The sequence below is a fragment of the Kogia breviceps genome, chromosome 18, assembly GCF_026419965.1.
Source record: "Kogia breviceps isolate mKogBre1 chromosome 18, mKogBre1 haplotype 1, whole genome shotgun sequence".
In the NCBI taxonomy this organism is placed as follows: Eukaryota; Metazoa; Chordata; class Mammalia; order Artiodactyla; family Physeteridae; genus Kogia; species Kogia breviceps.
This window is the reverse complement of record NC_081327.1, coordinates 52,020,390-52,046,632: the sequence shown is the minus strand read 5'-3', so window position 1 is coordinate 52,046,632 and position 26,243 is coordinate 52,020,390. Positions and strand designations below refer to the sequence as shown.

Genomic DNA, 26,243 nt, shown 5'->3' with positions numbered 1-26,243 from the left:
ATTCTGTAATTTCCTACTTATTGACCTTTAGAAACTTTTTTCAGGACTTTTCGATTCGTCTTTCCAGGGATTTCTTTATTGGTCCTTTCATTCCTACCTTTTCTGATTAATTTTAAGAAGGGTGGTTCTTCTTAAAATCCACGCATCCACTGGGTTCCCTTTAAAATTTTTTTTTAATTTCAAAGTTATTTTCAGATTCACTGGAGTCAATTCTCTTGCTTTTGTGCCTGTTAGCTATATTCCCATTATTTTTCTTGAGTGTTCAAATTTTAATGTGCAAGCTCATCTGGGATGGGAAGTTTCTTTCCTCCCTCATTCTATACACAGGCGTCTGGTTTTCTGAATGCTCTAAATGGGGGCCTCCCAAGGGCAGGGCCAGCAGTGTTACAGTGATAGTCTGGGGCTCTAGGTTCTCAGGAATACTACTAACCCTGTCTGTGTCCTGGCTGCAGGGCTGTATCCACTTTTATCCCATCCCCTCAAGCAAGCAGCTGACGGCTGGCCTAAGTCCTGGGCACCTGCCAAATCTCATTTTATGAAGGGTGTTTCAGAACAGTGACGCCCACTGGCCCCAGGCCATCTGTCTGTGTACGGCCTATGTACAGTCCCATTTTGTATTAGCACACAAAAATGAAATACATAAACTATGTATCCAAACACAAGGGGTAATAGAAAGAACAAAAGGCTAAGGAAAGACTGAATCAGTGAAGATAAATTTAGAAATGGCTGAACTGGTAAACCCAGATACAAAATAAATGCAAGAGCGAGGTGGTTTGGTGGGAAAAACACAAACACAGAGTCAATGAGGTAGATGATCCGTTATCTAAACGAATCTAGTATGGAAGGCCAATTAGCCAAATAAAAGATAATAGGTATAGAACTACACATAAGATGTGGAAGGAACCTATGAAACGGAAAACCAAGTGATGATGAAAAGAATAAATACATGTGTGTGTTTATTATAAGGCTCTTATATCTCCAATATATATTGTAGCTATACACACACACATATATGTTCTATTACAGAAAAGTAGCCCATAACAGAAAAATAATTATCCTGGAAGAAAGTGAGAAAATTTTTATATCAGCCCCAGGAAGCCTCACAAATGGTGTCTTTGACATCTGATGTATGTAGGTAGCGGTTACCTCCAATTCTATTCAAAATGTGCCATCGCTCTGAGAAAGAAGGCTTCCAAGTAACTGATATGAAGCCAGCATAACGAAAGCTGACCAAAAACTTCAATGAAGAGCAGTGAGAAAACCCTAAATAAAATAGTAACACGTACATTATAGAAGCACATTAAACAGTACAATCCTATTGTATTTCACTAAGAAATGCTTTTCTCCTGCTCTTAAGATGACCGTTTCACACTTTTGCTCTCCCTAAATCTCCCCAGTCTCAGCTGATGGCCTTGCTTCGTGTTTCGTGTAGATGAAATTACGTGGGGAAACTGCCCATCTCGGCTCCTTACCATATAGCCCATGGCTTTCCTCCTGCACTTACCCTTTCTCTGTCCTGCTTCGTTTTCCTTTTTCACTAAATCATCTCCATCAGCAGTATGCAAGCACATCTTAAGAAGCTCTCCCTTCACCCCAGCAGCTAAGGACCCATCTCTCGTCACCTTCGCAGCAAATGTCCTTGAATAAGTCATATGCTCCCCATCCGTATATCATCTACTCCCTCTCACGTTTTACATTTTCAGTTTTTATTAATTACATATGCACAGTTTTAAAGAGCCAAGAAGTCCTACGAGGATTATTACCAAAAACCCCAGCTGTCTCCTGGTTCACCACCCCCCGCCCCCCAAAGTCAACAGTGGTTTCTTTTGATTCTTAACTTCACCGTTAAATGATTTTGTTTTTCTAAAAAACAAAAACCAGAACAAAGCAAAACAAAAGAACCCTGCTAATTACTCCAAGTTCTTGGTTTTTCCGTTTTTAGGGATTATCTTCAGAGAGAAAGGTTTGGCTGTTTTATCTTCCCCCATGGAGATAAATAAATCCATTTTTGGTTATATCAGTTTATGTTTACATCGCAATTTTATTATTATTCCCACTTTGAGCCCTTGAATCTTCTTTAACCCCTTGTTTTAGATGGATGTGTGTGTGTATAATTTAGAATTTAAAATCCTTGAATTCCTGGAGAACACCTTTGGTAATAAGTTTTCTCTGTGACAAAACCTTCATGGAATTCTCTGTCTTTACTTTTTTTCTGTTTGTTTTCTCCCCCCACCGATGCTTTTTCCTTTTAATTTTTTTATGTTGCCGTTTCATACTTACAGAAAAGTTGCAATAAGAGCACAGCAAATTCTCATGCCCTGTGCCACCCTGGCCCCCAGGGTTACCACCCTGCACAACCACAGCATAATGATCAAAACTAAGAAATTCGCTTTGCGGCAATACTGCTAACGAAAGTATTCGGTTTTCACTGGGTTTTCCATCCACGTCCTTTATCTGGTCCAAGATCCAGTGCAGGAACCAACATCACATGCAGCTGCCGTGTCTTCCAGTTTCCTGCAATCTGTGACATTTCCTCAGCCCCACCCGCCCCCCGTTTATGACCTTGACACTTTGAAAGAGTACTGGTCACTTGCTTTGTAGAACATTCTGCAGTTCAAGGCTCTGTCCGGTGCCTTCTCATGATTTGTTTGAGGTTATGCAGCTTTGGCACGAATGCCACACCTTCTCGGGAGGTACGTGATGTCAACACATTACTCGTGGTGACACTGATCATTTTTGGTTAAGATGGTGTCTGCTGGGTTCATCCACTGTAAAGCTCCTGTTTTTCTTTCCAATTAAATTTCTTAGAGGAAGGTATCAGTAGTTTGAGACTATGCAAATAGCCTGTTTCTCCTCAAACTCTGACTTACTAATTTTAGCATCCACTGGTAGATCTTTACTGTGGTGTTCCAATGGCGATTTTCTATTTCCCTCATTCCTGCATTTCTTTACTTGAATGTTTATTTTTTTATTTTAATTTATTTTTTATGGAAGTATAGTTGATTTACAATGTTCATTTCTGCTATACAGCAAATGACTCAGTTATACACATATATACACTTTTAAAATATTTATATATATATATATACACTTTTTTATATTAATATAATATTTTATATTATATTAAACATTATGGTTTATCTCAGGATTTGAAAATACTTCCCTGTGCTATACAGTAGAGGATATTGTTGTTTATCCATCCTATATGTAATAGTTTGCATCTACTAACCCCAAACTCCCAGTCCATCCCTCCCCTCTGCTTTGGCAACTACAAGTCTGTTCTCTATGTCTGTGAGTCTGTTTCTGTTTCGTAGATAGGTTCATTTGTGCCGTATTTTAGATTCCACATATAAGTGATTATCATATGGTATTTGTCTTTTTCTGAATTACTTCACTTAGTATGATAATCTCTAGTTGCTTCCCTGTTGCTGCCGATGGCATTATTTCATTTTTTATGGCTGAGTAGTATTCCACTGTATATATGTACCACATCTTCTTTATCCATTCATCTGTCGATGGACATCTAGGTTGTTTCCATGTCTTGGCTCTTGTGAATAGTGCTGCTGTGATCATAAGGATGCGTGTATCTCTTTGAATTATAGTTTTGTGTGGATATATGGCCAGGGGTGGGATTGCTGGAGCATATGGTAGTTCTACTTTTCGTTTTCTGAGGAGCCTCCTTGCTGTTCTCCACAGTGTCTGCACCAACTTACACTTCCACCAGCAGTGTAGGAGGGTTCCCTTTTCTCCACACCCTCTCCAGCCTTTATTGTTTGTAGTAGACGTTCTGGCCATTCTGACCCGTGTAAGGTGGTACTCATTGTAGTGTTGATCTGCATCTCTCTAATAAGGAGTGGTGGTGAGAGCATCTTTTCACGTGCCTCTTGGCCATCTGTATGTCTCCTCTGGAGAAATGTCTACTTAGATCTTCTGCCCATTTTTTTGGTCAGGTGGTTTGTTTTTATTGATTTTGAACTCTTTGTCTCTCATTTAATTATTAAACATTCATGTGTCCATGGGTTATAATCCAATATTATTATTTTGCTGCTCAAATTGTTCCAGCTTGGGCCTTTGGGAGATTTTGATGTGTCACCAGCCTTTCTTTAGCACTTCTTTATCCATTACTTACTGGAATTTGAAGATACTCCAGGCTCATTTTATATTTTATCTGTCCCTACTCTGGAATTAAGCTCTTGTCTAAAGAGCTCTGATTTCCTTTACTGGAGAATGGTATTTAGAAAGCAAGATGTGGGCACTTGTATGTGCTCATTGCTACTGCAGTGTCATTAGTTCTAGGCCCTCTCAGTAGACACAGCTAGGGTATGTATATACGTAGGGTAACTGATGCAAACATATATTTATTTCTGCATACCTGTGTGTGTGTGTATTTTAAGTGAGCCTAAACTGATACCTCGGATTTATCAAACATTAACTTTGGAAGGGTTGGTGTATATTTCTCCTTGTTCAGGTGTTGCTTTATGTCTTCCAGTCTAAAAGCCCTATACCTTTCTTATTTGAATTACTCCTAACATGATGTTATAGTTTTTGTCATTATCATGAATGAGATTTCCTATCTGTCCCTGCCTCCCATCCCACATTTCCAACTGTTATTTCTAGAATAGAGAAAAGTGAGTGACTTCATATATACATGACCAAATACACAAATCAGTCTCCTTAAAATTGGAATCTGTTTTTTAAAGTATATAACCATAATTTGTGAGCAGATAATTTTATGGCTTCACCACACTTTATACTGACTGTTTCTTTGGTTACATTTGTTGCCTCTAAAGGTATATGATTTTGCTCAGTGTCACTAACTATATCAGGGTTAAACCACCCTTGCATTATTGGACTAAACTACTTACTTGTAATATATCGTTCTTCCAGTAAAGAGCTGGAAATGACTTGCTAATTTTTTCTAGGATTTTAATCTGTATTCATAACTGGCATTTATCTACGACTGGGTGGTGATATGAAAGTTATACAGTTTCAAGACATTAACTGGAACGTTTCCAGTTTTCTGTTGACTTCAGTGGATTAAAATTGGAATTGTGTTCTTTAAATCCAAACAGAACACAGCTATTAACACCATCTAGATCTGATACCTCTTTTATCTGATAGGTGTTTTATTACACTTTAGGTGTTTTTTGTAGGACTTCGTCTCCAAGTTTTCTACTGTTTCTTTTAGCCCATTCTTCAAGGCAACCATTTTGCCCTAGTTTTTCAAACTTTTAAATCTTATTATTCGGGGTTCAGTCTCCTTTTCAGTATTTACTCTTGTATGCTTTTGCCCTTACTTTTTTCCTTTACTAAGCAGGCAAAGAGTTTATTTAATTGATCTTCTTAATGAATCGGCATTTGTTTTATGTTTCCTTCAGTTGGCTTCTATCTTTATTATTACTATTTTTAATTTTAAATGAATATTCAGTTTTCTGTGTAGTTTTAAGGCAAGCACTCTCCTATGGCATAAATGTTTTACTACTTTTGGGTAATTTACTTGATTTATTTCATCTAGGAATTCCTTATTTTCAAATAGGGAACATTTTGACCATCTTAGTATCTTTCACATTTTATCAGGTTATAACGTATTAAGGTTTTCTTTGTGATCAAGTACTCCTCAATCAAGTTTCTGAGAAATAGAAGGCAACAATGTACGTTATCCACTTGTAGGACATAAAGTGTATCTCTGAAATCAAACTTGTTAGTCATTAGTTTGATCATCTGTCCTTGGTGATTTTTTTGTATACTAGACATCCAGATTTTGAAAGATGTTTTCAATCAAGTAATCTTTTATTTGTATGAACTTTTGTTTTATACATGTAGCACAGTAATGCCAGTTTCTAACTAAACATCTACGACTCTTGCATCCCTTCTGTAAACCAGACATACTGTCATTACATATCGTCCCTCTTAATGCTCTTTAGTACTTCTGATCTTGAATTCTACTTTGGTATTAATTTTTCCTTCCAGTTTTTCCCAGTAACTCTTCATTTTTTTTTTTTTTCTAACCTTTGTTTCAGGCCTATTTCTTTTCAACATTGCACAGCTGGATTTCTTTGCTTCTTTTCTAATGGGAGAAATCAGCCCATTCACCTGATCAAATCTAAGTTATATCCATTATTATATTTTTAATTTCTTCTTTTTCTTTTATCGTTTTCTAATGTTTACTCTCTTGGTCAAGTTTCTGTTAATCTCTCTTTTTCCCCTCTGCTTTTCAATTCTTATGGTGGTTACCTTCAGTTTTTTAACATTTCCTTTGTACCTCAAACTATCAGAATTAACTCTTCCCTTGCAGGACACTTTATTTGCCTATTGGTCCCACAGGCATAAATGTTGAAACCTTTTAGGATGCCTGTATTTTACCTCTTAACTCCTGGGTTTTGCTGATTTTTGATTATTTTCAGTTCTAGACGATTATGAAGTTGAGCTGTCTCTTGAGTGGGATACATGATTTGTCTGAAATCCTGCACATCCACAAATAACATTTCTATTGCCTTGACATGGCAGGTGGGTGGCTGGGCACTGATTTCTTCTGTCTTACTTGTCTGTAGATGGGATTCTTCTGGTTTCCAGTGAGGAAGAGGACAAGTCTGATATTAGATGTATTTGGTTCTCTTTGTAGATAACTTGGTGTGTTGGGAAGTTTTTAGGGTTTTTTTATTTGTCCTTAGAATTCAAAAGTTTTACTAAGATATGACTTGTGGCGTTGGGTGTGTATTCTATTCTTCCCTTCAGGAACCAAGCGAGTCATCTCAAGTAGCAAATCAGAGAAAATTCCCACTAGTAACTGCTTCATTAGTAGCTTCCCACCCTTCTGTTCCATTTTGTCCTTCGGGGACATGCTTGCTGCTAGGCTCAGAGGACAGATGCCCATGACCTATCTCTTCCTTTATGACCTATCTCTTCCTTTATGATTTCTATCTCATGGTGGTATCACTCTGGATTTTGAGACATTTCTTCCACATTGTCTTTTTTTAAAAAAATATCTTTATTGGAGTATAATTGCTTTAAAATGGTGTGTTACTTTCTGCTTTATAACAAAGTGAATCAGCTATATGTATACATATATCCCCATATCCCCTCCCTCTTGCATCTCCCTCCCACCCTCCCTATCCCACCCCTCTAGGTGGTCACAAAGCACTGAGCTGATCTCCCTGTGCTACGCGGCTGCTTCCCACTAGCTATGTATTTTACGTTTGGTAGTGTATATAAGTCCATGCCACTCTCTCACTTCATCTCAGCTTACCCTTCCCCCTCCCCATGTCCTCAAGTCCATTCTCTACGTCTGTGTCTTTATTCCTGTCCAGCCCCTAGGTTCTTCAGAACCATTTTTTTCTTTCTTTAAGATTCCATATATATGTGTGAGCATATGGTATTTGTTTTTCTCTTTCTGACTCACTTCACTCTGTATGACAGACTCTAGGTCCATCCGCCTCACTACAAATAACTCAATTTCGTTTCTTTTTATGGCTAAGTAATATTCCATTGTTTATATGTGCCACATCTTCTTTATCCATTCATCTGTTGATGGACACTTAGGTTGCTTCCATGTCTTGGTTATTGTAAATAGAGCTGCAGTAAACATTGTGGTACATGACTCCTTTTGAATTATGGTTTTCTCAATTATGGTTTTCTCAGGGTATATGCCCAGTAGTGGGATTGCTGGGTCGTATGATAGTTCTATTTTTAGTTTTTTAAGGAACCTCCATACTGTTCTCCATAGTGGGTTGTATCAATGTACATTCCCAGCAACAGTGCAAGAGGGTTCCCTTTTCTCCACACCCTCTCCTGCATTTGTTGTTTGTAGATTTTTCAACGATGGCCATTCTGACCGGTGTGAGGTGATACCTCATTGTAGTTTTGATATGCATTTCTGTAATGGTCAGTGATGTTGAGCATCCTTTCACGTGTTTGTTGGCAATCTGCATATCTTCTTTGGAGAAATGTCTGTTTAGGTCTTCTGCTCATTTTTGGATTGGGTGGTTTAGTTTTTGTGATATTGAGCTGCATGAGCTGCTTGTGTATTTTGGAGATTAATCCTTTGTCAGTTGCTTCATTTGCAAATATTTTCTCCCATTCTGAGGGTTGTCTTTTCATCTTGTTTATGTTTTTCCTTTGCTGTGCAAAAGCATTTAAGTTACATTAGGTCCTGTTTGTTCTTCTGTTTGTTTTTATTTACATTTCTGTAGGAGGTGGGTCAAAAAGGATCTTGCTGTGATTTATGTCATACACTGTTCTGCCTATGAGTGCTCTTTCCTCTAAGAGTTTTAGAGTGTCTGGCCTTACATTTAGGTCTTTAATCCATGTTGAGTTTATTTCTGTATACGGTGTTAGGGTGTGTTCTAGAACAATTTCATTCTTTTACATGTAGCTGTCCAGTTTTCCCAGCACCACTTATTGAAGACGCTGCCTTTTCTCCATTGTATATTTGCCTCCTTTATCAAAAATAAGGTGATCCTATGTGCGTGTGTTTATCTCTGGGCCTTCTATCCTCGTCCACTGATCTCTATTTCTGTTTTTGTGCCAGTACCATTCAGGGAGCCTGATTTCTCCAGCTCCATTTTTCTTTCTCAAGATCGCTTTGGTTATTTGGGGTCTTTTGTGTTTCCATACAAATTGTGCAATTTTTTTGTTCTAGTTCTGTGAAAAATGCCATGGGTAGTTTGATGAGGATTGCACTGAATCTGTAGATTGCTTTCGGTAGTACAGTCATTTTCACAATGTTGATTCTTCCAATCCAAGAACATGGTATATTTCTCCACCTATTTGTATCATCTTTAATTTCTTTCATCAGTGTCTTATAGTTTTCTGCATACAAGTCTTTTGCCTCCTTAGGTAGGTTTATTCCTAGATATTTTATTCTTTTTGTTGCAATGGTAAATGGGAGTGTTTCCTTAATTTCTTTCAGATATTTCATCATTAGTGTATAGGAATGCAAGAGATTTCTCTGCATTAATTTTGTATCCTGCCACTTTACCAGATTCATTGATTAGCTCTAGTAGTTTTCTGGTAGCATCTTTAGTATTCTCTATGTATAGTATCATGTCATCTGCAAACAGCAACAGCTTTACTACTTCTTTTCCGATTTGGATTCCTTTTATTTCTCTTTCTTCTCTGATTGCTGTGGTAAAAACTTCCAAAACTTTGCTGAGTAATAGTGGTGAGAGTGGGCAACCTCGTCTTGTTCCTGATCTCGGTGGAAATGGTTTCAGTTTTTCACCATTGAGGATGATGTTGGCTGTGGGTTTAGCCATATATGGCCTGTATTATGTTGAGGTAAGTTCCCTCTAGGCCTACTTCCTGGAGGGTTCTTATCATAAATGGGTGTTGAATTTTGTCAAAAGCTTTTTCTGCATCTATTGAGATGATCATATGGTTTTTCTCCTTCAATTTGTTAATATGGTGTATCACATTGATTGATTTGCGTATATTGAAGAATCCTTGCATTCCTGGGATAAACCCCACTTGATCATGGTGTATGGTCCTTTTAATGTGTTGTTGGATTCTGTTTGCTAGTATTTTGTTGAGGATTTTTGCATCTATGTTCATCAGTGATATTGGCCTGTAGTTTTCTTTCTTTGTGACATGTTTGTCTGGTTTTGCTATCAGGGTGATGGTGGCCCTCACAGAATGAGTTTGGGAGTGTTCCTCCCTCTGCTATCTTTGGGAAGAATTTGAGAAGGATAGGTGTTATCTCTTCTCTAAATATTTGATAGAATTCACCCGTGAAGCCATCTGGTCCTGGGGTTTTGTTTGTTGGAAGATTTTTACTCACAGTTTCAATGTCAGTGCTTGTGATTGGTCTGTTTATATTTTGTTTGTTCCTGGTTCAGAGTCAGAAGGTTGTGCTTTTCTAAGAATTTGTCCCTTTCTTCTAGGTTGTCCATTTTATTGGCATAGAGTTACCTGTAGTAATCTGTCCTGATCCTTTGTATTTCTGCAGTGTCCGTTGTTACTTCTCCTTTTTCATTTCTAATTCTGTTGATTTGAGTCTTCTGCCTTTTTTTCTGGATTAGTCTGGCTAATGATTTATCAATTTTGTTTATCCTCTCAAAGCACCAGCTTTTAGTTTTATTGATCTTTGCTATCGTTGCCTTCATTTTTTTCATTTATTTCTGATCTGATCTTTATGATTTCTTTCCTTCTGCTAACTTTGGGGTTTTTGTGTTCTTCTTTCTCTAATTGTTTTAGGTATAAGGTTAGGTTGTTTATTTGAGATGTTTCTTGTTTCTTGAGGTAGGATTGTATTGCTCTAAACTTCCTGATTAGAACTGCTTTTGCTGCATCCCATAGGTTTTGGATAGTCGTGTTTTCATTGTCGTCATTTGTTTCTAGGTATTTTTTGATTTCCTCTTTGATTTCTTCAGTGATCTCTTGGTTATTCAGTAGTGTATTGTTTAGCCTCTATGTGTTTGTATTTTTTACAGATTTTTTCCTGTAATTGATATCTAGTCTCATAGGCATTGCTGTCAGAAAAGATACTCGATAGGATTTCAATTTTCTTAAGTTTACTAAGGCTTGATTTGTGACTCAAGATATGATCTATCCTGGAGAATGTTCCATGAGCACTTGAGAAGAAAGTGTATTCTGTTGTTCTTGGATGGAATGTCCTATAAATATCAATTAAGTCCATCTTGTTTAATATATCATTTAAAGCTTGTGTTTCCTTATTTATTTTCATCTTGGGTGATCTGTCCATTGGTCATAGTGGGGTGTTAAAGTCCCCTATTATGATTGTGTTACTGTCGATTCCCCTTTTATGGCTGTTAGCATTTGCCTTTTGTATTGAGGTGCTTCTATGTTGGGTGCATAAATATTTATCATTGTTACATCTTCTGGATTGAACCCTTGATCATTATGCAGTGTCCTTCTTTGTCTCTTGTAATAGTCTTTATTTTAAAGTCTATTTTGTCTGATATGAGAATTGCTACTCCAGCTTTCTTTTGATTTACATTTGCATGGAATACCTTTTTCCATCCCCTCACTTTCAGTCTGTGTGTGTCCCTAGGTCTGAAGTGGGTCTCTTCTAGACAGCATATATACGGGTCCTGTTTTTGTATCCATTCAGCCAGTCTGTGTCTTTTGGTGGGAGCTTTTAATCCATTTCCATTTAAGGTAGTTATCGATATGTATGGTCGTATTACCATTTTCTTAATTGATGTGGGTTTGTTATTTTAGGTCTTTTCCTTCTCTTGTGTTTCCTGCCTAGAGAAGCTCTTTGGCATTTTTGTAAAGGTGGTTTGGTGGTGCTGAATTCTCTTAGCTTTGGCTTGTCTGTAAAGGTTTTAATTTCTCCATTGAATCTGAATGAGATTTTCTGGGTAGTGTAATCTTGGTTGTAGCTTTTTCCATTTCATCACTTTGAATATGTCCTGCCACTCCCTTGTGGCTTGCAGAGTTTCTGCTGAAAGATCAGCTGTTAACCTTATGGGGATTCCCTTGTATGTTGTTTGTTGTTTCTCTCTTGCTGCTTTAAATATTTTTTCTTTGTATTTTATTTGATAGTTTGATCAGTATGTGTCTTGGTGTGTTTTTCGTTGGATTTATCCTGTATGGGACTCTCTGCGCTTCCTGGACTTTATTATTTCCTTTCCTGTATTAGGGAAGTATTCAAGTATAATCTCTTCAAATATTTTCTTAGACCCTTTCTTTTTCACTTCTTCTTCTGGGACCCTTATCATTCGAATGTTGGTGCAATTTATGTTATCCCAGAGGTCTCTGAGACTGTCCTCAATTCTTTTCATTCGTTTTTCTATATTCTGCTCTGCAGTAGCTATTTCTACTATTTTATCTTCCAGGTCACTTATCCATTCTTCTGCCTCAGTTATTCTGCTATTGATTCATTCTAGAGAACTTTTAATTTCACTTATTGTGTTGTTCATCATTGTTTGTTTGCTCTTTAGTTTTGCTAGGTCCTTGTTCTATATCCAAGATTTTGGATCATCTTTACTATCATTACTCTGAATTCTTTTTCAGGTAGACTGCCTATTTCCTCTTCATTTGTTTTTTCTGGTGTATGAGGCTGGATCTTTCTGGTGGGCAGGACCGTGTCCGGTGGTGTGTTTTGGGGTGTCTGTGACCTTATTATGATTTTAGGCCACCTCTCTGCTAATGCGTGGGGTTGTGTTCCTGTCTTGCTAGTTGTTTGGCATAGGGTGTCCAGCACTGTAGCTTGCTGGTCGTTGAGTGGAGCTGGGTCTTAGCGTTGAGATGGAGATCTCTGGGAGAGCTGTTGTCATTTGATATAACGTGTAGCTGGGAGGTCTCTGGTTGACCAATCTCCTGAACTCAGCTCTCCCACCTCAGAGGCACAGGCCTGACACCTGGCTGGTGCAACAAGACCCTGTCAGCCACATGGCTCAGAAGGAAAGGGAGAAGAAAAAATAAAGACAAAAATAATAAAATAAAACAGTTATTTTAAAAATTATTAAAAATAAAAAAAATTAAGAAGTCATAAAGAAAAGAAAGATGAGAGCAACCAAACCAATAAACAAATCCACCAATGATAACAAGCACTAAAAACTATACTTAAAGAAAAAAAAACACAGAACCCTTGGACAAATGGTAAAAGCAAAGCTATACAGACAAGATCACACAAACAAGCATACACATACACACAGACAAAAAGAGAAAAAGGAAAACCATATATATATATATATATATATATATATATATATATATATATGGTTTTCGAGGAATAGAGCAACAACATCAATAAACAAATCTGCCAATGATAATAAACGTGAAATACTAAACTAAGATAAACATAAAACCAGAAACAAATTCAATGCAGAGAGCAAACCCCAAGTCTACAGTTGCTCCCAAAGTCCACCACCTCAATTTTGGTATGATTTGTTCTCTATTCAGGTTTTCCACAGATGCAGGTACGTCAAATTGATTGTGGGGATTTAATCCGCTGCTCCTGAGGCTGCTGGGAGGGATTTCCCTTTCTCCTCTTTGTTTGCACAGCTCCTGGGGTTCAGCTTTGGATTCGGCCCCGCCTCTGCGTGTAGGTCGCCCGAGGGCGTCTGTTCTTTGCTCAGACAGGATGGGGTTAGAGAAGCAGCTGATTCAGGGGCTCTGGCTCCCTCAGGCCGGGGAGCGGGAGGGGTAGAGAATGCAGAGCGAGCCTGTGGCAGCAGAGGCCGGCGTGACGTTGCACCAGCCTGAGGCGCGCCGTGTGTTCTCCCGGGGAAGCTGTCCCTGGATCACGGGACCCTGGCGGTGGCGGGCTGCACAGGCTCCCGGGAGGGGAGGTGTGGAGAGTGACCTGGGCTCGCACACAGGCCTCTTGGTGGCTGCAGCAGCAGCCTTGGTGTCTCATGCCCATCTCTGGGGTCCGCGCTGATAGCGGCGTTTCGCGCCCGTCTCTGGAGCTCGTTTAGGTGGTGCTCCGAATCCTCTCCTCGTGCACCAGGGAACAAATCCACATTGTTGTTTGAGTCACTAATGTGGATCTCTGTATTTATGTACTGAGTGTTTAAATTCAAAAGATATTCTTTTGGTTTCAAATTCTAGAAGGTCTTTTGTAGAGCTTTAATGCACATCCAAATAAAGCACTGATGTGTTAGGGTTCTCATAAGATGCTTCCGGCAGCTCTAGTTCACCTGCCAGCCGCCTGGACTAGGTATTCACCTGGTCTTTCCTCCTCTTGTTGCTACGTGCCTGGTTTTCCGCTGCACGCTCATGGTTTCGTATGTGTGGTAGTCACAGCAAGGCACTGGGACGTGGTGGAGGCACCTTGTTTCTGCTCTTTGGGAGCAGCACTGGTCAAACTCTAGCTGGTGAGGCACGAGGAGGGCCTTTCTCTCTGTCTCCAGGTCTCCCAACTGTAAAGAGATCTTTCCCGCTCTCAAACACCAGGACCAGCTCCGTTCCCGAGTGCAGCACCCCCTAATCATCCTCCAGGACCCCAGTGTGCCCCACGGCCCTTCCCCAGAGGGAGATGTGTGAATCCACACATCTGCTCCGGCTGAGCCTTGCTGGGAACCACGGATCCCGGTCTTTCCAACTAGGCCACTCTACCCCTTGTACCTTAGCTCCCACCCAGCACAAAGGGAAGCCCTGCTGACCCCGGGATCTGTACTCAGAGATCCTGGGGCTGCCAGTTTTCTCAAACGTACCCTCCAGATACTGTCAGCTTGCCCATTGATGATAATTAGGATGACTCTTCGAGTTTGCGTATTTCTCCTGCCCCGTTCTTCTGAATCTCACAAGTTTAGATCATTTGAGTGAAGGAGGCCCTTTTCAATTAATGGCAGGATTGCATATAATACATCAACTTAAAGGAAACTATTTACTTCCAGAGAACAATTCGACATGTGTCCAAAAACATATGGTCTTTTACTTTCTTCTTTGACCTATCATTCCATTGCAAAATAGCTAGCCTCAGGAAGTAATTTTTAATCAGTGTTCTATGAAGACCTTCATTATTATAAAGTAAAAAGGTGCAAGCAACCTAACTGTCCATCAGTGGGAGAAAGGCTAAGTGAATTAGGGACCTCCACCTGAAGAAACAGGCATTAATGGCTTTGAAAATCGTAAGAATACGCAAAAATGCTCTAGCATCATCTGTGAAGTGAATAAAGGGCACATATTCCTGTTATATGAATCCAACTATGAAAATAGCTATGCAAAAAATTATCAGGCAAAGGAAAGATATCAAAATGCTAGCAGTAGTTATGTACAGGTGGTTTATGGGATTTTTTTCAACCTCCCCCTTCCTTTTCCTACTTCTCAAATTAAACATCATAGGTAGTAAAATGGTGTTTAAAAGACCCTTTGTAAACCATATATACAGCTAACAGAGTAACAGAATGGATAAGTCACTGTGACATTTAAAGGGCTTCTTCAGAAAGGGCTCAACGTGCTTACTGACTGCTAACTCTTATGGCAGCCACTGTTTTATGAGTAAACTCCATCTCAGCTCGCACTGGATCAATCAGTGGCTCAGACAAGGCTTTCCGGAAGCTGTTTACCAGAGTGTCTGCCTGGCGTCGCAGACGATACAGTGATAAATAAAACGCGGTTTGACCTTGGGCGCCCAGGTGTCCCAAACACACACCTCTCATCACAGTGTGGGGCACACGGGCCAGACGGTGCCTGTGAATGGCTTACACCCAGGTGACAGATGTGGAATCAAATAAAAGCTCGGGAACCAGTAGCAAAGATGAAACCTGCACGTACTCAGACAACTTTTCCCCCCGGGGAACCCCACACAAAGCCCCCTCTTCCCCCCAGCCTCTCAGTGGCCTCCCCAGCAGAAGCTTCCCTCATTAAGGAAGTCACAGCTGCAATAAATACACTTTCTGTTAAATACACTAATTGCATCTGCCGCTGGTGCTACCTAGTCACTTAAATTCTTTATAATGCTTCCGGGTTGTTTAACGACAGCTTTGCCGAGCAGTGGGTAGGCGAGTGCTCAACGAGGCCTCCCAGGAAAGGGAGGAATTGATACAAAACTTCCGTGTCGAGCGTTTCTATCACTTAGAATCCTGAAAGGTCATTTTTTTGGATCCATAATTTAAGGCTCAAGTGAAAACTGATTTTCATATAAACATTACATTTACTTTGACAGAGTCCAAAGTCCTAACAACATTTAAACTTTGTTTCAAAATGGAAAGCCTTCCATTATCCATCCTCTTATCCTTTTCAGACAGTTTCATCATCACTAGCTTATTCTATAGCAACAAACTGTCACTGAGGTTCTTTGGCCCCCACCTACTGTGCCTTGTATTTTTGCATCCTCTTCTACCTTGATGCTTCTAAAACGCTTTGAAACTATCGAGGTTTTCAAAACTGAACGGAAGGCAGACAGCTCTGCAGAAAGCCTAACGTTCTCTCCTCTGCGTGTTTTCTGCATGGCCGACGGCTGTTCACGGGCACCCCCATCCTTGCCTTCTCCCCTCCCCACTGGAGGGTGCTCAGCTCTGCAGGCACACCTGGGAGATACCGCAGGTTGGGTTCCAGACCATCCCAATAAAGTGAATAGTGCACGAAAGCGAGTCCCACACATTTTCTGGTTTCCCGGTGCATGTAAGAGTCACGTTTCCACTATACTGTATCAGTTACGTCTAAAAAACAATGTACCTACCTTAACTAAAAATACTTTATTGCTAAAAAATGCTCACCATCCTCTGAGCCAGTCATGGTAATAAGAGCCAAGATCACTTGATCACCATAACAAATACAACAATAGTGGAAAAGTCTGAAATACGCGACTACCAAAATGTGAGACGGAGACATGAAGAGAGCAAATGCTGCTGGAAAAACGGTGCCAACAGACTTGCTGGTCACAGGGTTGCCAAAACCCTTTAATTCGTTTAAAAAACGCAGTATCCGCAAAGCGCACGAGGTATGCAACACTGACCAAGCCCACGTCCGCCCCTCCGGGTTTTCCAGGTTCTCCCAAGATAACGGGGGCGAGCACAGATTCACCCAGCCCACGCCGAGTGTTGCGGGTAGGGGAGTGGAAAGACCTTGGGAGATTGTACTGGCCACATACGGGGCCTAGTGGGGTTCGTTCTATAAGAGAGGCCGTCACAAAGACTCTGAAGCTCTACAATCACAATACATACCATCAAACCCAAGACCTGAACTACCCACTCCTCGGTGCTGCATTCTTAACCTTTTGTCCTCACCAGCCTTATCTCATCGTCTTCCGTCATTTCAAGGAGGCCAAGCCCTTTCCCTCAAGCCTACCCAAACCAGTTAAGCAAAGGAGAGAATTCTAAGTGTCTTCAAGGCCGCTGCAAACCAAGAGAACAAGAAGGCAGGCTCCACCAATAGCAGACAGAAGCACAAAAGGAGTGCAGCTCGCTGTGGGAACCTGAGGCCCATGAGTTCCCTTCCCCGGGACAAGCCATGACAAAGCTTTGCCAGATGCTTGCAGACCTTTGGAAGGGATTACCAAAGACCAGCAGGTGAGGAGAAGCGCGCAGGAAAGATGCATTTGCCCGGAAGAGCACTGTCTTGCCTGGCTCTGACCGAAATGAAACCAGAGAGCTTCCCCCTTTCCAACTACACAACCTCTTCACCGAATCATACAGCGTCCTGCCAGGGGGAAAGGCCGCTGGGAGGAAAACCCTAGAACCTCGGAGGCAATCTGTAGCTAAAAGGAATCCTTCTTTTATGACGTGGCATGTTGAGCTAGATGATTCTCCATGTGTTCCAGGTCCCTCGGCCATACTCTGTGGTCGTCTCCACCCCACCAGCCGACATACATAGCTCAGGGAACCCCGGCTGCTGTGTCTCCACCCACCAGGACTGGCCGCATCTCACAGAAAACCAGCAGGGAAGCCAGCTCCAGGTCTTCGCTGTAGCCGTTCTTCAGAGGAACAGATCTGAATCCTGCAGAGCGGAAAAACAACACCAAGGCAGGCAGTTACTGTCACACCTTTGCTTTCCTGGAGCGCCCAGGGATCCCATAGCCAGTGCCCCGTGCTGGGGGCTGACTTCCTTCCCGGAAGCCACAGGTCCCACCCTGATGGTTAGGGAGAGAGGCTGCAGAACACAGCCTTGACTGACACGTCCACCCGGAGAAGTGAAGTTAAAAATACCTGCCATCTAGAAATGAAAATGACTCACTCACAGCGAATTGAAACCCACAGAACGTTGCACATGGAATTCAGAGCGACTACAGCTGTAGTTTCAACTCCTTCAATACTCCTGACGAGGCCAAAGACTCAAAGGAGTCACGAATGCCCACATTCACTTTCACCATTTAGCCCTTCACAAAGCTCAGCGCGAGGCAGTGTTTTCTCTTTAAAGATTCCCGAGGGGAGGAAATCTGCCTGTCCCCTGGCAGTTCATAGCAGCATCGATCATCCTCCTCTAAAAGCCATTCCCAATTAGGACCTGTGTCTGACGGTCATTTAAATGTTTCTTTTTATTTAGGAGGGGGTTGAGGTGGGGCTGAATCCCCCCCACCCCTCCCCATTAAGTAACGTTTAGGGCAACACATCTCAAAGTTGGTCGGTTTGCTTGTTTTGATGAAGTAGTATAACTGAATACACAGTAGAAATTAAAGTCTCGCTCCCACCCACTCATAACCCCTTATTCCAGAAGGAACCACTGTTAACAGTATCTTTCCAAAACAGTCTATGCATATGTTTCCCTTAAAATCGCAAAGGATAGTACCCTGCCCAGCAATTCTGTACCTTAGTTTCCATTGAGCACTTTATCTTAAGGACTTACTATATAGCCCTAGTATCACTTTGAAAGTTTTTAAATTGAAATATTGTTGACGTACAATATTATGTTAGCTTCAGGTGTATTACATAGGGGTTTGATATTTGCATACATTATGAAACGATCGTCACAATAATTCTAGTAACCATCTGTCCCCAAAGTTAGTACAATATTACTGGCCATACTCCTTATGCCTTTATATTCTATCCCAGTAGCTTCTTTGTAAGTGGAGATTTGTACCTTGCAAGCTTTTTATTTGCACTGCATCTACCGATTGTCTGGGACAAGCAACGCTCAAAGTAGGGCAAGTTTCTCTGTGCCTTCCACCGCTCAGGTTTTGGCTTGTTTGATGACTATTCTTATTTCTCTCAGAGAACCTTTTTCAGTCTGTGAGCTGATCTATCACCTTTAAATAATATCTATCGAGTCCCTCACTTTCCACTGCTAATGATGAGGAGACCGGCATGCTTACATAACCCTATAGCTTCTCTCCCTTTTCCTCCCCTAATCCGGGTCAGTTGTATTATTATTTCTACATCAACACGGTGTGTCGTATTTGTGTTCCATTCTGTAACCATAATTCTCCCACAAAAGGGAGGCTTAGTTCTGTAGAAGAACATGACCGCGAACACTTTGTACCCTCACAACCTAAATCTCACCGTTAACCTTTTACTACACGCATGTTTATCCACTCACCAATCTATCATGGGTGATATTTACTTCATATTTCAGAGAAAGATGAAGGCCTCTGTCCACGTCTCCTTACAGCAGCATGAATCTCATTAACAAGAGGTCAATATCTGTTCAGTGTCCCTTTTGTGATACAACACTTAGAATGAAATGCACAAATTTTTAAAAAATGTCCAATGCTTACCACCTTTGTACTGAACAGAACTTTTCCATCGATATCCTTGGCTGGCTAAATTTGTCTTTTGTATTCTTGAATATGAGCTCACGGGACATATAATCCCTGGACTGTGCATGTGTGAACACCTCCATCCTGTGATTTTATACTTGAGTGACAGTGTGAGTGGGTATAAAACGCTCAGGTCACACTCTCTTCCCTGGAGGATTTCGGGAACACTGCTCTGCTTGAATCTTGCCGTAGAGAAGTTTTCTGGTGTACGTTCCCCTTCGAGGTGTCGGGAATTACGGTGATGTGAATCACCTGTGGGTCTTATTAAACTGCCGATACTGACCGCAGAGGTCTGGGGTGGGGCCGAGATTCTGCGTCTCTACCGAGCTGCTCTCTGGACAGCGCGGAAGCAGTCAGTCTAGGTGCTGAGTGATGTTAGAACGCGCTGAACTGCTGTGCGCTGTGGCGTTCTGGGGGGGCGGCCCGTGCCCCCCCGGCAAAGTGGTGTGGCCCAGTGCGTGCCTCCGAAGGTGGAGAAGTGAGCTCTGTCCCTCCTGTGGCTGGACGTCTCCAGTTCCACATACCTCCCGTCACTGCCCAAGCCTCACTTTTAGGAGCAGCCCTTCACGTATATGGGGAGTAGGGCTGAAACGCTGTTTGCCAATTTCACTAAAAATAGTTTGGTTCCGTTTTTGACTTCCTATTGGTTGTGGTAACATCACAGAGGAAAGGGAAAAAGAGACACCTCTTGACGCAGCACCAGTATTTTTGGCTTAGTAGGAGTAGGGGGGGCCCTGAGGGTGGCCTGCAGAGTAGGGAAGAACACGGAGTTTGAAGTCACACATGCCCGCCGGGGTTGGAATCCCAGCTCTGGTCCGAAAGGTGCGTGACCTTGACCTAGTTAATGAACATCTCTAGGCCCAAAGTGCTTGTATTTACAAAGCAGAGACGATAAAACCCCTTTCACAGGACTGCTGTGAGGATTAAAAGAGAGAGAGTTTAAGGCACCGAGCACAATAAAGGCTGTTTTCCTTCTTTCCCGAGCTCCAGCTGCCTCAAGAGCCTCAGTGCATCTCTCATGACAATGGGCAGAGTTTACTGCTGAGTTCGATGCCTTATGCACAAAGGTATTGTTACTCTGTGTCATGCCTTCCATGAATATGGATGTACCAGGCAGTGCCAGCAGCGGGACAGAGAGAGAAGGTCTCACTGGGAGCATCTCACAGCTGGGGGAAGGGGTCACGTTTTCTATCATCCTTGCATGTTCTCTGTTGTTGTTTTCTTAAATCTCTCCAAGCTACGCCATAGCATTTTCTAGATGAGTCGACAGGACCCTGTTAGGTGGCTGGTCAAGAGGGTTCCTCAGCTGACCTCTCTCTAAGGCTTGGGAGGGGCTACGGTTCACCTCCCTCCTCGGGACCCGGTAAGGAGGGGGAAACAGCAGAGACACTGCTCTGTGCACGATGAGTCCAGGGGAGGTGGGTTAGGAAGGGGTGGGCACAGTTAGCACAAAAAGAAATCTGTCCTAAGCCTTACTTATTGGGCTAATGTAAAGGAGGCAAATTGCAGAGTACAGTCCTGCGGCTGAATTGCTGGGTGTAGCAAGTTAACCAAGAGCAAGGTTGGCAAACATCAGGCCTCTTGGACTTCCAAATGAGTGCTCCCTGCTGTTATTAAATCAGGAAGATGGTACTTCTATCTAATCAGACAAGTTAAATATTTCTCAGGTTCCTGTTCAGTCTACTCATTCGCTTAGGACTTTGTTTCCTCGACGGGACGGGCAGCCTAGTTCTCACTCGGTTTTCTCCGAGTGCCCTCTGGGGAGCTGGCTAAACATGCAGATGCCTGGGATGGGCCTGCCTCTAGAAAAGCTGCATTTCCTAACTGGGGCACCCTCACTCACACACATGTCCAGTCGTAGAAATGATCAGGTGTATATATAGATTGAGGGACCATCTGGTACGTCCCAAGTTTAGAAAAAAGTTTTTAAAAAAATAGGAAACAGGACCCAAGGTTTCCAAGCAACATCAAGAGAAAAGACTGTCTTTGTATACAAATCACTGAAATGAGAGTGATCGTTTGCTCTCGAAAAATGATCCTTGGAAAATAGAGGAACAGTGACCTCATGCAGAATTTAGAAGGATCTACGACTGGGGTCTCTCAGAGATACACGGCCCTTCTCAAAGCACGAAGGGGTTTTGTGTTTTGCTCAGCATGGGAAGGAATCACAAGAAGAAGGGAGTCAGCCATCCCAACCCCACAGAAGAGGAAGGTGATGCTCGGACAGCCCAGGTGACTTGCCCAGGATGACACGGGGAAAAGCAGGCCTGAGCCTGTACTTCCGGGTCTCTTCCTTCCCTGGGAGCACCTTACCAGCCCCTGAACCTGCCTGAGGAGAGGCCAACAGCTTCTACCCTTCCAAAACGGAATCCAACTACAGAGCCAGGTAGACCGTCCTCAACTCATAATCCAGTTTTGGATGCAGAAGCCCCACTGGGACCAGCCCAGCATTCCATCCTGCCACTTTCCACGGTCCCTGTCCCAGCGCTTGGGAACTCCCACGAGATCAGCTGTCCAACCTACCCACGATTTAATAAAAGCCAGGAAAAGGGCTTTCTTCTTTCTTTTCAAAGCCAGCAGCCCAGACCCAAAAGGATGCCAATCCAAGCCAAACATTGTCATTAAAACGGGTCTTACCTGATTTGATTCCTTTAATGGGGAAAGTGGCATGCGCGAGAAAGTTGGGATCGCTGAACATATCTTCCTCGTAAACCACAAAGCGCAGAAACGCGAGGTTTGGGTCATAAATTTCAAACGTCACCTTCTCCTGTGTTGGAGCCCAAACAGGGCTTAGGCCGTTGTCATCTGGAAGGAGATCCAAGCTCACTTAGAGGCCCCATTCGTCCTGCCCCCTTTTGGTCATACCATCTCTACATCCTTGGGCTTTGAATCTCTGTAGCAATGGTGTACATACACATCTAGGCCAGGATCTAAGAAATAATTTTTTTCCAATGGCATCGCAGGCCTGGCCCTCAGTGAGCAGGGGGGAGGCTACCAGCACCCCTTAGAGGTCTCCCACCTCAACTCCCTGGGACTGGGGGGTGGCCAACAGCACAGGAACAGGTAGGTTTGGACGAGAGAAAAGGAGACATGGGAGCCACATGCCTCGTCTGCTGGGGGAGGTGGGTTAGGCGCTCTGAAGAGAGAGTGGGGTCTGGAGTCGCCAGGGGAGAACCAGCCTCGGGGAGTAAGGTAAATAGTTAACCTTCACCCTCCACAGAGGCCAGTTTCACTGCTCAGCACGTGAGCTGTTCAGCAGGCTACCTTCTACCAGGGGCAGTGGTCCCAAGCCTTAAAAGGCCCACAGTTCAGTGTTTTCCTGGCAGAACGGACATTCTCTGGGCCTCCCTGCCCGCTGTGGCTTAAGATCACCCAGGTTGGGCTGCAGCCTTTTGGGTCAGGTCAGCCACATGGTCTCTTAGCCCTGGACTCAGCAGGTGGGGGCTGATGCACAGAGGGGGGGCACCCCCTGAGCGATGGGGAGCTGGAACCCTGCCGCCCCCCCCCCCCGATGTGAGTTACAGGCTGAGAAACACAGCAGCGCGTCCACGTCCAACTCCTTCATCACGTGGCCCTGTTTGCCCTCCCCGAGCCGCCCACAGCAGGCGCGGGGGGTGAAGGGAAAGACCTGGACGCCGGTGCGTTACCGAATCCCCGATGACTAGCACCCCAACCTGTGCCTCAACCTGCCCGAAGTTCAACCGAAGAAAGGAGCCAGCAACTTACTCACAACTGTTGTTTTGAACTTGCTGTTGTCATATTCGGCTCCGCATATTTCGACCTCCACAAAGGGACATGCGATGCTTCGTCCAGGTTTGGGGAGGTGACGAGCCCCCAGAACCTAGGGCCCCGAAAGCAAGTATTGGAACTCTCCCGGCTCCATCCTGGGCAGAGCCAACAAGTTCCCCGTGGGTGGGTTCTCATTTCTTCACTGGTGAAGTACTAGACCCTCCTACCGTGGACACCCCTACTGCTTCCCTTTTGTGGATGAGGAAACAGGGGTGGAGAGTCAGAGAGGATTCCCACAGCTGTTAAGGATGAGCTGGGAAGGGAGCCCCAGGGCCCAGAGACTCAACAGGTGGAGCTCCCCTGCACACAGAAACGCGTATGACCGGGGTGGGCACTGCAGTTAAGATCCTGAACAGTGTCTGGGTATTGACGGTTTGCGCGAGGCAGGAGGGCTGGGCCTTACCTTGACCGTCAGAGTCATCAGGGTCTTCCTCTGGGACTCGGGCGGCATGGGGTCGTACTTCTCCGCCCTCATGCTCTCGGGCTGCAGGACGTAGCCAGTCCGCCCATTGAGGGAAAACAGGGCGTGATTCATCTGCAGGTACTTATCTGGGGAGGAAAGATGACTGCTGATGAAAGTGAGGCAAGGAAAGGGGCTCCAAGGTGCTGGGTAGGGGATGATCTATACCTTTTTCCGAAAATATTTTGAGGCAGCTGTTAAAATAGGTATCAGACTCAAAAATCTGGGTTTAAAAAAATCCATTAAAAACCAATGTTACTGGAGAAAATATGGGGTTAAAAAAAATCTCAGACTGGGGACACCTTTCCAAGTAAGATAGAAAATCCAGAACGTATTCAAAGCTAAAAACTGCCACATAGAACAAAATTTCCATAAAAGTTGATGTGCTGTAGAAAAATCAGTTTAACTCAACGGACAGGTAAATATCTATCTATAAATTTAACCTATCAAGAAATCTGATAAATGTGTGCTGTGAATACCTAAACCCACTTAGAAAAACTGGGTAAGAGCCTGAATAAAGTCTGCAGAAAAGAAAACACAAATGCTTCTTAAGTACATGAAAACGTGGTTAATGTTACTCATAAAAAGAGCAGTTACCAGCAAGGGAAGCTGTGACTACAAGATAACATCAGTTTTCCCCTATCGAAGACTGAAAAGCTTTGCTACAACTAAGTTGGTGAGCTTTTGCCGAAAAGGGTGTCAACGTCTGGCCCGCTTGCACTCCTGCCCGCAGTCCCCGTGAGGGGCAGGGCGGCTAAGCGTCTTCGCTCCGACGCCCCTGGATACAGGTGTTCAGTGGTTTTCCTCAGGGCCCAGTTGGTCCAAGCTCTGACCCACCCTGCACTTCTGCGAATTCTGCCCCACACGTGCTCCCACATCTGAGTGCTGCTCGCGTAAGGTTACAGCAGGCAGGGCCGTCTGTAAGAGCAAATGAAGGGAAATAACCGAAACGGGCCTCAGCAGGGCATCGGTTGCAGACCTTATGGTTCTGCGCAGTGGAATCCTATGCAGGCACAGAAATACAAAGGAGACTACTGATCAACAGGTCCTCCAAAGAGGCTTAAATAACCACCAAAGTGCAAAGCGCCGTGACTAATGGCACCCTTTGCATCAAGAAGTGGCGCATGTTGGCTTTTCCCAGCATATGATTATCTGCAGAAGAGAGCCTGAGCAGGAAGCCCTCAGAGAAGGAGGGGCCCGGGGAGGGGCCCGGAAGACACCACTGAACACCTGAATCCATGTGCCTGAAGCTCAATTCCTAGCCTCTTAGTTACGTGTGCGGATGCATTTCCTTGCTCTCTCAAACGGGACTGACTCCGCGTCTGTCACGTGCCATCACGGAGCCCGTCACACAAGCACCTGGCGTGCCCGGTGGTCCCCCCCTTCATCACTCTGTTCAAGGGGGTGGGCCTCGCGCGAGCATGCTGGCTGAGCCCTGACAATTTCTATGACAAACTACGCGCTCTGGCCACCACATCACACCGGTGGCTCCAGCAGACCGTACCTGGAACAGTGCTCCATCAGCTCACATTTAGTGGCCACGATCGGCCCCCTTTTTTACCTGGAGTCTGGAAATTGAGGGCCACCATCTGGGAGCCACACAGCCAGAGGCGGAAGGGGTCGTAGTTGGAGGAGTCCACCCGCTGTCCCTTGGGGTAAACGCGGGTCAGGCCCTTTTGATTGTATTTCAAGAGATCGTTGGGTTTCTGTCTGACGACACTGTCAGCCTTTGTCTCCACGAAGGAGCGGATTTCTCGGAAGTCGGGGTTTTCTGCACAGAGAGAGGGAGTCGCATTTATTCTGTGTCTCGCACATTTTCTTAACGCCTAATGTACCAGCGGGATGTGCAGGTCGTAAAATGAAACCAGGAATCTCTCTCGGATGAGACATTCAAGCGGGTACGACGATACTGCCATAACTGGTTCTGCTGTGGGCTCTTCCCTCCGGGTGTGGGGGGGTCCTAGATATTAACAGGGAGCCCAGTGTTCCCACAGGCTTTTAGTCTAGGATTAGTGTAATTTACTTTTTGTTTAGAACTGCCAGCAGCCTTGTACAAGAAACCACGAAAGCGGTACAGTCACAGAAAGGGGTGGGGAAAATGGGATCCGCAGGGAGGAGGAGATCTGAGCAGAGGGTGCAGACCCTGGATCCGGCTTCCTCGTCAAACATGTGGCAGGCACAAGATGAGTGAACCCGGCATCGTGGTGGAGGGAGAATCGAATGCCGGCAGGAAGGGATGTGACAGGAGAGGGGATGCCTGCGTGGCTGCGGGGACAATGAATGGGAGGAGACAGACGGGAAAACGCAAACAATTCTTTGCTTGGATGAAGCTCTGCTGCTTCACATCCAGCTGTGGTAGGAGAGCTCTTAACACGCCGAGCACGGCCAAGTCTGGTTCAGAGCTATGACATCAGCCTCCCAGTGCCCATTTAACGCTGCTTCTCTGGTCCTCTGCCTTGGAATTACAGATTCTTGAGATCAGAGACAGGGGTTGCTCAAGAGGAGGAAGGAAATATGAACAGCACCATTATTAGATGAAGGAACTTGCTCCTTTGGAGGATCTGGTACGAGATCTATTTTTGAATCCTCTGCAGCAGGCCAAACAACGGCCCCGAAGGATATCTAGGTGCTGGTCTCTGGAACCTGTGACTGTGTCCCTTATATAGGAAAGGGCCTTTGCAGATTGATTAAATTGAAGGGCTTGAAAGGGGGAGATTACCTGCCCCTAAATGAAACCACAAAGTCCTTACAATTGAGAGGTAGAGGGGGATCTGACTCCGTAGAAGAGAAGGCAGTATGACCACAAAAGTAGAGACGGGAGGGACACGGCCACAAGCCGAGGAATGCCAGCAACCATCGAGCTGCAAGAGGCAGGGAACAGCCCCTCCG

At 43.8% G+C, this 26,243-nt stretch overlaps 1 protein-coding gene across 1 annotated transcript in view; it reads right to left on the bottom strand.

The window, feature by feature from the left end:
• Positions 1 to 26,243, bottom strand: part of PLCG2 (phospholipase C gamma 2) — a 157,863-nt gene that overhangs the window by 8,328 nt on the left and 123,292 nt on the right. The window contains exons 27-31 of the mRNA XM_059044019.2: positions 24,916 to 25,125; positions 23,298 to 23,443; positions 22,832 to 22,946; positions 21,743 to 21,910; positions 17,261 to 17,349 (exon numbers count right to left, since the gene is read on the bottom strand). Coding sequence (XP_058900002.1) covers positions 17,261 to 17,349; positions 21,743 to 21,910; positions 22,832 to 22,946; positions 23,298 to 23,443; positions 24,916 to 25,125 — 728 coding nt within the window. The remainder of the gene's footprint in view (positions 1 to 17,260; positions 17,350 to 21,742; positions 21,911 to 22,831; positions 22,947 to 23,297; positions 23,444 to 24,915; positions 25,126 to 26,243) is intronic.